The sequence below is a fragment of the Octopus sinensis genome, linkage group LG30 (assembly GCF_006345805.1).
Source record: "Octopus sinensis linkage group LG30, ASM634580v1, whole genome shotgun sequence".
Taxonomy (NCBI): domain Eukaryota; kingdom Metazoa; phylum Mollusca; class Cephalopoda; order Octopoda; family Octopodidae; genus Octopus; species Octopus sinensis.
The window spans coordinates 636,748-650,132 of NC_043026.1; the positions used below are offsets into that span (position 1 = coordinate 636,748).

General features: G+C 36.8%; 1 protein-coding gene across 1 annotated transcript in view; it reads right to left on the minus strand.

Annotated features, from left to right (window-relative positions):
* The window catches only part of LOC118768485, a 39,149-nt gene that overhangs the window by 17,278 nt on the left and 8,486 nt on the right, over nt 1–13,385 (minus strand). Inside the window, exon 2 of the mRNA XM_036515102.1 lies at nt 3,468–3,646. Coding sequence (XP_036370995.1) covers nt 3,468–3,646 — 179 coding nt within the window. The remainder of the gene's footprint in view (nt 1–3,467; nt 3,647–13,385) is intronic.

Here is a 13,385-nt window from a genome sequence, read left to right on the forward strand (position 1 = left end):
AATATACCCATCATGACTACCCGTCTGATAAAGGTACACCAGGCACATGCATCACAACCATATGTGCGCGACATGGTGATCTCATATCAAGATAAACAGCACATGACCTTGCAGGTGGGGCCCAGTTAGAATTTTCTTCAGGTTGAGTAGCCCATCCCGCTCAAAAGGTCCCTGAATAAGGGTTGCTTTAGGATGTTGAACGAAACACCTATGTTTCCAGAGGTGAATTATTCAAACTCCAAAGAATCCCTCTCAACACATGGCCATGATGCTCCCCCACTACTTCTGCTCGTGATCAGAGATGCACGTATTGTCAGCCACTAAGGGACATGCTCAACTGGTTAAGGTCAAACAACTGACAAGCAAATCTGTGGTATTGAGCAGAATATTTGCTGTAGCCCATCTTTTATACCAAGACAGAACAATGTACATGATACCACTTCCAATCAGTTAAGATCAGAAGCCATGAGAGCCTCTGCCTGGTACTGCATCAGGGCTATTTATTTATTTATTATTATTATTATTATTATTATTATTATTATTATTATTATTATTATTATTATTGAGTGAGAGAGCAGTTCATGCCATCAAAGTGACACTGGGGTAAAATATACGAAGCCCAATATACCCATCATGACTACCCGTCTGATAAGTGTACACCAGGCACATGCATCACAACCATATGTGCGCGACATGATGATCTCATATCAAGGTAAAACAGCACATGACCTTGCAGGTGGGCCCAGTTAGAATTTTCTTCAGGTGTTGAGTAGCCCATCCCGCTCAAACGGTCCCTGAATAAGGGTTGTTTAAGGATGTTGAAAGAACCACCCATGTTTCCAGAGGTGAACTATTCAAACCCCAAAAAGAATCCCTCTCAACACATGGCTATGATGTTCCCCCCCACTACTTCTGCTCGTGATCAGAGATGCACATATCGTCAGCCACTAAGGGACATGCTCAACTGGTTAAGGTCAAACAACTGACAAGCAAATCTGTGGTATTGAGCAGAATATTTGCTGTAGCCCATCTTTTATACCAAGACAAAACAATGTACATGATAACACTTCCAATCAGTTAAGATCAGAAGCCATGAGAGCCACTGCCTGGTACTGCATCTATTATTATTATTATTCTATGTTTGACTTTTGCTTTATATTTGTACAAGTTGGCTCCAAGTCTCACCCAGAGACCTCAAGAGACAACAGGTTGGAAGTTCATGTTGTTATTATTATTATTATTATTATAATTATCATTATTATTGTTATCATTATCCTTATTATTATTATTATCATTATTATTATTATTATTATTATTATTATTATTATTATTATTATCATTATTATTATTATCATTATCATTATTATTATTATTATTATTATCATTATTATTATTATTATTATTATTATTATCATTATTATCATTATTATTATTATTATTATTATTATTATTATTATTATTATTATAATAATAATAATAATTATTATTATTATTATTATTATTATTATTATTATTATTATTATTATTATTATTAATGGAGGCGCAATGGCCTTGTGGTTAGGGCAGCGGACTCGCGGTCGTAGGATCGCGGTTTCGATTCCTAGACAGGGCATTGTGAGTGTTTATTGAGCGAAAACACCTAAAGCTTCACAAGGCTCCTGCAGGGGGTGGTGATGAACCCTGCTGTACCCTTTCACCACAACTTTCTCTCACTCTTACTTCCTGTTTCTGTTGTACCTGTATTTCAAAGGGCCAGCCTTGTTACACTCTGTGTCACGCTGAATCTCCTCGAGAACTACGTTAAGGGTACACGTGTCTGTGGAGTGCTCAGCCACTTACACGTTAATTTCATGAGCAAGCTGTTCCGTTGATCGTATCAGCTGGGACCCTCATCGTCGTAACCGACGGAGTGCTCCTACTATTATTATTATTATTATTATTATTATTATTATTATTATTATTATTATTATTATTATCATCATCATTATTATTATCATCATCATTATTATTATTATTATTATTATTATTATTATTATTATTATTATTATCATCATCATTATTATTATTATTATTATTATTATTCCTCTTCTTCTTCTTCTTCTTCTTATTATTATTATTATTATTCTCATTCTTGTACTTGTACTTCTTTTCCTTCTCCTCCTCCTCCTCCTCCTCGTCCTTTCCAACCTCCTCCTTCTTCTTCTTCTTTTTCTTCTCAACGTCATCCTTCTCCTCCTCCTTGTTCATTACCTTCTCCTCTCCTCCTCCTCCTCTCTTTCATCTTCTCTTCTTCTTCTACTCCTCCTCCTCCTCCTCCTCCTCTCCATCTTCTCCTTGTCTTCTTCTGCTTCTCATCCTCCTCTCCTTCTTCTCCTCCTTCTCTTCTTCTTCTTCTTCTGCTTCTCCTTCTTATTTGTGCTTCTGATGAAGTGCAAACACAATGAAGTTCCACAATCGTTGATGGACAATTTTGTCCACTGCTCATATTTTGCCCTGTAACTTTTCACAGGCTAATTACGACTCCAGAGTTTTGTTAATTGTTTTATTTCTATATCTGTAGAAGCTACGTCTATCTTGAAATGCTGTGCTACTGGATGCTTCATTAAAAAATAAGTCTGAATTCATTCCATCCTTAACCACAGACTTATCTTGGGGTTTAGGAAAATAAACGAATATTCTAAAATAATAATGTCATAAAAAGATAATCTTTAACATTTTCTTATTTTTTGTGTCTGTTACCATTCCACTTCAAAGGAAGTCAATGTCATACGGAATGAATATGGGTTTAATTCGTTTTACGCTTTTTATTTCTATTGAAATATTTTTGGTATGTTTTTCTCATTTTTATATCTTTGCACTTCTGTGTCCTTCTTTGTCAATGGAATATCAAAAATAACAATATGGTAGCGACGCAAAACAAAGAGAAACTAAAGATGATCTAGCAGTGTTTTGGACGCAACTCACCTCAAGACGTGCATGAATTCAGCTATTTTTTAATCATATTCGTGCAATAATGAGTATGATGTGTGTAGCGTTCAGCAATTACCAGCTGATGATGATAGCCTGAAACAACTGTAGTAATAAAAGCTGTTCATTCCATTTTCTCGTATTAACATTTATTAAGCACGCACTCCTATATCCGTGTGTGTGTGTGTGTGTGTGTGTGTGTGTGTGCATTAGTGAGTGTGTGTGGGCACGCACGATAATAGTGACAATATATTATGAATGATTTTAAATGGCAGTGTCATTAAATTTTGGACATAATATTTTTAATTAATTAAGTACTTATTTATGTGCCTTGACGTTCTGAGTTTAAATACAGTCAAGGTAAACTTTGGTTTTTAAAATCAATAAAATAAGTAATCTAATAGATTCTTTTCTCTCGCAAAATTGATGACTTTTTGCCAACTTAATTCTTTCTATGTTTGTGTATATGAATGCGCATAAAAAATATTTTGTGTACGTACCTTCTCGATTGGAAGATGACTCCAGAAATCAAGGATAGGATGTCGGAAGAAGTTAGGACAGAAGGTATCGACGCATTTTTCCACTTTCCAGGTTGAAGGACTTCCTATATTAAAAAATGAATCATAGACATACGAACCGGCTCCCATTGATAGGGCATATACTTTTATCCATTGGCTGTCTGAAATAATAATAATAATAATAATAATAATAATAATAATAATAATAATAATAATAATAATAATATGAACAGATATTATGTGACCAAGCAAGAGCAATACCAAGCAAGAATGGATGGTTAACAAAATTGGAGCTAGAAGCTATTAAAAGAAGGATATCGGGTGATGCTGGGCAAGCGAGAAACGAAAGTTGTACAGTGGAAGAGATGGACAATTGGTCGCAAGAATATACTACCGTGGATTGTGAAAGAATTGAGATCAGTGACTATTTAGACAGAATTTTGTATTTATGAAATACAGAAGGGGTAGAATTTATGTGCGAGTTTAAGAAGGCTAACCAGTGGAGACTAAATCAAGAGACGAGTAAAAGTCATTAACGTATTGAGACATATTGAGACACATTATATGCACAATAATGTATTGAGAAACAAAAAAAACATCACGCAAATTAATAATCTTATCAAGGCTGCAAGTGGGATTGTGGCGGAAAGGATGGGATTGAGAACTACTGAATATCGGCGGATAGAAGAGGAAATAAACAACCGTGGTGGGAAAAATGAATTTCTGAAGATATAAATCCTTTAATATTTTAGTGTCAATACTTGTCAGGAAAAGAAAGGGAGAACTTAAGAATGAATAAACAGTGGAAAAGGTTAGGAAGAAGTGTGGTGTAGATAAATTAAGTTGCGTTCTGGGGTCGATCTAATCGACTGACCCCGTCCCCCAAAATTTCGGTCCTCGTATCTAGAGTAAAAAAGAATTACCGAACAGAGACTTGATTAAACAAATTGAAAGAGAGGGTTACAGGTACCTTGGTGTACTAGAGTTCAATGAGATAATGAAGGAAATGAAAGAGCAAATGATGAAGAAGTATTTCCGAAGACTGAGGCTGGTGTTGCACTCAGAATTAACCGGATGGAATAAAAACTAAGGTGTTAATACGTGGGTGATAGCATCACTTCGGTATGTAGCGGGAATTATAAAATAGCAAAAGAGAGAATTGAAGAAAATGGGTACCAAAACCAGAAAATGCTGACAGTAGACGGAAAGTCTATCGGTATCAGTCTTAGACTAATACCGATAGACTGTACTTTTCGAAAGAAAGAGTGGGGGAGGTTTGTCATTTGTATTTATAATTGTGAATATATTCACTTCAGGAAGTTATATTTTCACTGGCATTTATCCCCCTTTTTTTAGACTCAGATCACATTTATGATTTTTTAAAAGAAATTCAGATCCTGTTGAGAAAACCTTACTCACACTTAATATTTTTCGCACAGTATTTAAAATCATAATTATTCTTACTTAAAAATCACTCTTTGAAAAACATAACCATATACGGGTAAATCAAAAACATTTGGAATTTTAATAAAGAAAGAAATACATATATCTTTTTGACTTCATCCATACCAGCATACTCTTCCCCTTACACTAATGAATACAAATGAATTAAACAACAAAATCTTGAAATGTAATTATAATTCTTACTGGAGAAAATCAAAAGCAGCATCTGGTTTTCCAAAGTTTCAAAATTTTACATGTCTCCATAGAACAAAGTTCACATCCATTTCTACTATTTTTATAAGGCTGTGCCTTTCTTATTATATCCCATTTTAGGTTAAACTCGATATTTTTTCCTTTCAATTGCCAAATCTTAATAGACAGCGTTGTGCAAACCGCCTTATGTTTAAGCCTAAAACTAGAGAAATGGTTGTTCAAGCGTTGTATCGAACATCCGAAATAAAAATAGCTATTATTTGAAGTCATTATTGTACATTTATAAATCAAGTTTTGGAGTAGACACCGACTAGATACAGGACATCTTGATCTAATTCTACAATTACAACTGGGGGGGATGATTCCTGATATTAGTATTATTTAGGAACAAGCTGTTTTCATTGTTATTATTAGAGCTATTATTAACATTAGTATTATTTCCTTAATCTATAATTATACTGTTATGTAGGTTAGGGTTGTTTGTTACTAATTTTTTCTCCATTCCCTCGCTTTCCACATTTTTATTATTATCATTTATATTATTGATATTATTATATATGTATTGTTTATATTAATGTTATTATTACTATTATTATTATTATTATTATTATTATTATTATTTATTATTATTATTATTATTATTTATTATTATTATTATTATTATTATTATTATTATTATTATTATTATTACTATTACTATTATTATTATTATTATTATTATTATTATTATTATTATTATTGCTATTTTCAACATTTCTGGCTAACTTAATATTTTTTCTATTTAATCTAGCTATTATTGTACCTAACTTTGGAAGAGTAGAGTATGATATTCTAACTGATTTAATAGAAATTATTTTATAATATTTATGGGAAGCAGGGAAGTTTGTTTCTAGTATGGACATAAATTTACCATATATGTTCGTAGAAATTGCCCAGTTGAACGGAATATTCAGCCAGTGTACATGCATATACACAAACGCGCGCACATGCATATTTTAGTATGCACACACACACACACACACACACACACACATATACAAGGTTTCTTTCTTTCTTTCTTTCTTATTTGTTTATACATTTATTTACTTATGTATATTGCCAAATTGTACGGGAAAATTGTTTGAAAAATATGAATCAATTCCTCGACATTATGGTTTTAAAATTCGATCTAGAATAATTGAGAGGGAAATAGAATTTTCACCTGCTGAATAAAGCCACAGCTCTTCGACCTGTATCTAGTTTGATAAGTGCCAACTCACGAAACTCTCAGCCATTCAGCAACTGTTTTGCTTCTGATAAGTATTGATAAACAAATACAAATATTCAATATTTTGTGTACTATTTTTCCTGTTTGCATCACAACACCTATTTATACTTGTGTGTGTATGTGTGTGTGCGTGTGTGTGTGTGTGTGTGTGTATATGTGTGTGTGCGTGCGTGTGTGTGTGTGTGTGTGTGTGTGTGTGTGTGTGTGTGTGAATCTGCAAGCGTTCCCTTAAAAGGTTTGCATGTTTATTTCACATGAAATGAATAAAGTTATATTTCAAAGCCAACCAACAATGATAAAAATTGATTGTGTTCGGTGCAGAAGTATGGACGTGTCGCCGTTGCCTCATCTACGTTGCCGGGTTTCAAGGCCTTTCTACATTGGAAATCTAGGGTATAGCCACGTTACCTGTTCAGCTTTTATATCTCCACCACTTACACAAACACATCCACTCCATCGACAGGTAATAATACTAAAATGTCACCATCACAAAACACCACAGCAACGACATTAATCGACATCGGAACGATCCAATCACTGCTCAGCTCTATGTTCTGTGTGTTTATTGAAGCGCATAACTCTACTGAAGGACTTCTTTCCTTCATAGCAATCAAAGAATAAGTATTGAAATGCTTGGTATATTTCACTTCCGTAGAGAAATACCGGCATATTAGCAAACAAGCTTTATCTGAGAGGTTGTTACTAACAGCGGTGGACAGTCTGTGAGCTTTGATTATTTATGGACACATCTGAGACTGAAAGTAATATTGATAAGAGAACATAAGACAGAGAGTAGTGGCTAGTACTGGCATTTCTGAAGAGTCCTGGTATCTATAGACACAAGTTTGGGTAATAGAGGAAAGCATTGATAGACGGAGACAGCAAGGAGGGCAGAGGAAAGTTGTGACATTGATAAACAGTTCTGATATCAACCGTTCACAGAAAGAGCTAAAGTGTAAAGTCAGCATTCAACCTGATTGAAGGTAGGTTGGTTTGGTTTTTTATTTATATATCATATAGTATTTCATGTGTGCACCTATCTGTTATGATTATGGTGTGGAAAGACTAAGATCAGCTTGTGTGGTTGTGGTTGTAAGTGTGTATGTGTGTCTGTATGTGTGTGTTTGTACGTTCAGATTATTGTGTGGGCCTTGTGAAGAGAACGTGAATTTGTGTTGTTTCCATAGAGTCTATTTGTGTAAGGTCTAGCTACCATGTTCCCGGCCGAGCAATGCCTTGTGAGTGAATTTCATAAAGGGAAACTGTGTTGTATCTTCCAATACATGTTTTTGCATATGAATGTGCATGTGTGTGTGTGTGTGTGTGTTTCTTCTCTTTCAACAGTAAGGGTAAAGACCCCCTTCGGTCATGAGTGACCATGGGATTGCACCTAGAAAGTTACCCTCCTAGACACAAGTCTGGGTGAGGTTGTTTATGGAAGACCAGCAGTCGCACATGCATACCGGCCTCCCTCTCCAAGCCACCAGTGTTATCCAAGGGAAAGACAAAGGTCGATACAGCTTGGCACCTGTGACGTCGCAACTCATTTCTACAGCTGAGTGAACTGGAGCAACGTGAAATAAAGTGCCTTGCTCAAGAACACAACACGCAGCCCGGTCCGGGATTCGAGCTCACAACCTCACGATCGTAAGCTTGACGCTCTAACCACTAGCAGCGCATAATTTTGTAGCTCTATGGTTTCCGACATTCAGTCACGCTGATTTTAGGGTGACTGAGGGTGAAAAATCAGAGAGCTGCAAACATAAGTCTTGCTATTGTTTCAACGAGAAGACACACACACACATACACACACACACACACACACACACCACATATCCAAAGATACAACGGGCTTCAACACAGTTTTCGTCTACCAAATTCATTCACGAGCTATTGTTCGGTTGGGTGGAATAATAGAGGACTGAACCCGAAACTACATGTTTGCAGTGCAAGCTTCTTAACCCAACAGCTGATCCTGCTCCTTAGTTTCTCGCTAATGACCATGGATGAAGGCCGTAACTTCCCGCATTATCGGGACATTGTTGTCTGTGTCTGAACAATCCTATGCCCAAATGGCAGTCTCTGCCACATAAACCGAACTTATAGGCTTTCTCCGTGCTGTTTCGGTCGTAATGAAATGGTCTTCCCCAACAGCGTATTGTTCGGTTCTGTTTCTCTTGTGCAGGTTGTTGCCCATGCAGAGTGCCTCTCATCTCAATGATATTAATAGATCCAAAAGGAACAGCAAGGAATGTTATCAGTGCCGGCGCAGGATTTGCACGAGTGAGGCTGTAGACAGCATCGAACTACCTCAGGGGTCTGATTCCCAGTTTTTCTTCAGTGCTTACACCCGAACACTTTCCCATGGTTGAGCATTGTTGTAAGTTATCAAAAGTTTGGAATCAGGCTTTTCTTTCATTTAGATTGCTTGCTAAAATGTGATTCCAAACTCGACAAGCTTCAAGAAATCAACAATAAGGCCCCAATACGGGAAGCAGTTTAAAATCATAACCAAACCTGTGTCTTAACCAATCACTATAATTTAATTAAAACTTTCTCTTCTAAACTGTAATTTATTCATGTTTCATTTTCTTTTCCAAATATCCTTCCTCTCGCAAACATTTTCCATCTTCTCATTTCATCTCTCTCTCTCTTCTTTTTCAGGATATCTCTCTGTTATTCTCTAACTCTTTTCTTCTCTCTCTCTCTCTCTGTCTTTCTGTTCCCCGTTCTCTCCCTATATAATAAATTTCACTTTGTCTTTTTTGCCGAATCTCTTCCAATCTCTCCCATCCACTTTCTTTCTCTCTTTCAGGCCATTCCTTTCCAACCTCTGTCTCCCTCTCGTAATCTTAGAGCCAAGAATGTCCCTGTTTCCTTTCACCCGTCCGGTTGTGACAACAGTGCTGCTGTTAACACTTACAACAATTCTGACTGTTACCCAGGATCAAGAATTTGATGAAGCTTACTACAATCGTTTGGGACCTGGTTATTCCTATGATTATATTGGGACACCTCCAACAGAACGATTCCACACCGTATCAAGTCTACTGGAATGTAGCGGCATCGCTCTACAGAGACAATCAGAATTCTTCACTTACAACAAAGTCAGCCGTGTTTGTAAGAATTACTCACCGAAAGATATAATGACAGTCGTCAGCACGAGTGACACCAACGAGATTTCATTCTATAGATGTAAGTGAAGCTTTTTTTTATTATTACAATTATTGATATTATTTACTGTATTTGGTATTATATCAGTACCAGTTGAAGAATTGGGGTCAACGAAATCCACTTACTCCTCTCCATATGAAATTGCTGGCCTTGTGCGAAAATTTGAAATCAATATTACTCTTGTTGCTGTTGATCTTGTTGTTGTTGTTGTTATTGCTACTGCTGCTGCCGCTGCTGCTATTGCTGCTGAATCTCCATGTCTCTGCTTTTAGTGTCATTGACATCTACCTGTTTGACTATTTTCCGTCTGGTAGATTCTATGATTTCTTCGATTTTCACTTCTGTTACCCAGCATTCCATTTTTATCTGCCTTTCTTGGTTCCTCGTCTCTGTCGAATCACATCGAACATTCCCTTTTCAAACCATCTCTCACTCTGTCGAATCACATCGAACATTCCCTTTTCAAACCATCTCTCACTCTGTCGAATCACATCGAACATTCCCTTTTCAAACCATCTCTCACTCTGTCGAATCACATCGAACATTCCCTTTTCAAACCATCTCTCACTCTGTCGAATCACATCGAACATTCCCTTTTCAAACCATCTCTCACTCTGTCGAATCACATCGAACATTCCCTTTTCAAACCATCTCTCACTCTGTCGAATCACATCGAACATTCCCTTTTCAAACCATCTCTCACTCTGTCGAATCACATCGAACATTCCCTTTTCAAACCATCTCTCACTCTGTCGAATCACATCGAACATTCCCTTTTCAAACCATCTCTCACTCTGTCGAATCACATCGAAAATTCCCTTTTCAAACCATCCCTCGCTCTGTCCAGTGCAACCAAATATGCTGCTTTCACTTCGGATGTAAAATTCCATCACAGTTACATTCCTCCTTTCCTTCGTACTGCAGTTGTTAAACGACAACCAGGCCTACTTTGCCAGGTCAGAGATCTTCACCGTTATTAGTTCAAACCTCACTCACACTGTTATTCAAAACATTTTTATTTTGTACTAGCAGTATCGCCCGGCGTTGCTCGGCTTTGTAAGGGAAATAACTATATAAGCATTTTTAGAGAGTTACTTCCCTTATAGATGCCAATTCGGGCTTTCTTAGCCATTTCTGTTTTGGTGTCTTCAAGCCATGAAGTCGTTGTTCTAAAAGAACGCTGGTCTCCTTGACAACGCTTTACGACGTTGATTTCCTTACACTCCCTTCCCCACAGCTTCACGAGGGAGGGAAGAAGGGGGAGAAGCAAACAGGTGCAGGTGTGACCATGGACGCCAACTCCGCCGCCATCGACACACGAAAAATTATGCATTAAAATGGAATAAAAAATGATGTTAAATTATTTTTAAAATCGTAGACTCATTGTAGACGCGCGCTAATAGCCAGACGGGCTCGATATTAATCACGACTATAAGATACCCGAATTTGGTTAAACTGCACTGCAAAATGTGGGAGGAGTTAGGAATCTAAATCGAAGGGGACAGACACTCACACAACTACAGTTTTATATATATAGATTTTCACTCAGGTGAGGGTTGCGGTGATGAAACACCATCTTTAGAGGGGTTGCCGACCACGGATAAAGTGGCTCTCCCACTCCATGAGACAGACAGGGGTATCATTCAGAGAACAAAGTGCAACGGAGATAAGCTATCAGCCTGGAAAATACCTCTTCTGATATCTAGGGTGCCCAAGCTTTTTCCGTGAGATGGAAGTCAGTTCAGGTTTTCCATCCAACCATACGTTTGTTCAGGAAACACGTTACATTCCTCGCAATTACAAAGAGATCTAAGCACTCGATGATCCACGAATGTTGAATCATATCCTAAACTGTGCGATAGTCAATCCAGATCATTCCCAGATTTGTTTTCCTTCCTTTACGATTTAGCATTACCATTTTGTCCTTCAGTAGTTGATCTTTGGTACCTCTACATCTTCTACAGCCCTTTTTGTTCCAGCAGTAATAAATCGTTCTCATCAAGAAATTCATACAATTCTTCTGTAATTCCTCCTGACCGTAATTTCCACATTAATGGGTGGCAGGAAATTGGTCTGTAATTATCAGCAGCAGTTCCCTTTGATGCATCCTTCAGGCACAGCCCCGTTCGTCCTTTTGTCAGCCAACCCGAGATTTCTTCTTCTTCTCCATTAATCAATGCATTAAATTGCTCTGCGATCAATTTATGGCAACTACTGAACATTTTTATCCCAAATCCCTGTACACCACCAGGCCCTTCTGCTTTCCAGTTGCTTATCTTCTTACTCATATTTCTGATACCGTCTTCTGTGAAGTGGATAGCCTTTGACTGGGGATAAGAAGCTGTTTGCTTCAGGCTGCAGCGGCATTCAGCTGTAGTTTTATGCTGTTCTTACTCCATATCTGACCCCAAAATAGTCAACTTTCATCAGCATCAGGGACTAATCTTTCACGTTGTTTATCCTCATTAATCTCTTAGTATAATCTTTATGGTCGGTTCTAAAAATTTGTTTTACTGGTATTGCTTAATGCATTGTTCTGTCCTAGTTAGCTTTGCTTTTTTTTTGCATGTATACGATGCTTCAATCCATCAATTACAACATTCAGACCTTCTGTATCTACACCACACTTCTTCCTAACCTTTTCCACTGTTTATTCATTCTTAAGTTCTCCCTTTCTTTTCCTGACAAGTATTGACACTAAAATATTAAAGGATTTATATCTTCAGAAATTCATTTTTCCCACCACGGTTGTTTATTTCCTCTTCTATCCGCCGATATTCAGTAGTTCTCAATCCCATCCTTTCCGCCACAATCCCACTTGCAGCCTTGATAAGATTATTAATTTGCGTGATGTTTTTTTTGTTTCTCAATACATTATTGTGCATATAATGTGTCTCAATATGTCTCAATACGTTAATGACTTTTACTCGTCTCTTGATTTAGTCTCCACTGGTTAGCCTTCTTAAACTCGCACATAAATTCTACCCCTTCTGTATTTCATAAATACAAAATTCTGTCTAAATAGTCACTGATCTCAATTCTTTCACAATCCACGGTAGTATATTCTTGCGACCAATTGTCCATCTCTTCCACTGTACAACTTTCGTTTCTCGCTTGCCCAGCATCACCCGATATCCTTCTTTTAATAGCTTCTAGCTCCAATTTTGTTAACCATCCATTCTTGCTTGGTATTGCTCTTGCTTGGTCACATAATATCTGTTCATATTATTATTATTATTATTATTATTATTATTATTATTATTATTATTATTATTTCAGACAGCCAATGGATAAAAGTATATGCCCTATCAATGGGAGCCGGTTCGTATGTCTATGATTCATTTTTTAATATAGGAAGTCCTTCAACCTGGAAAGTGGAAAAATGCGTCGATACCTTCTGTCCTAACTTCTTCCGACATCCTATCCTTGATTTCTGGAGTCATCTTCCAATCGAGAAGGTACGTACACAAAATATTTTTATGCGCATTCATATACACAAACATAGAAAGAATTAAGTTGGCAAAAAGTCATCAATTTTGCGAGAGAAAAGAATCTATTAGATTACTTATTTTATTGATTTTAAAAAACAAAGTTTACCTTGACTGTGTTTAAACTCAGAACGTCAAGGCACATAAATAAGTACTTAATTAATTAAAAATATTATGTCCAAAATTTAATGACACTGCTATTTAAAATCATTCATAATATATTGTCACTATTATCGTGCGTGCCCACACACACTCACTAATGCACACACACACACACACACACACACACACACACGGATATAGGAGTGCGTGCTT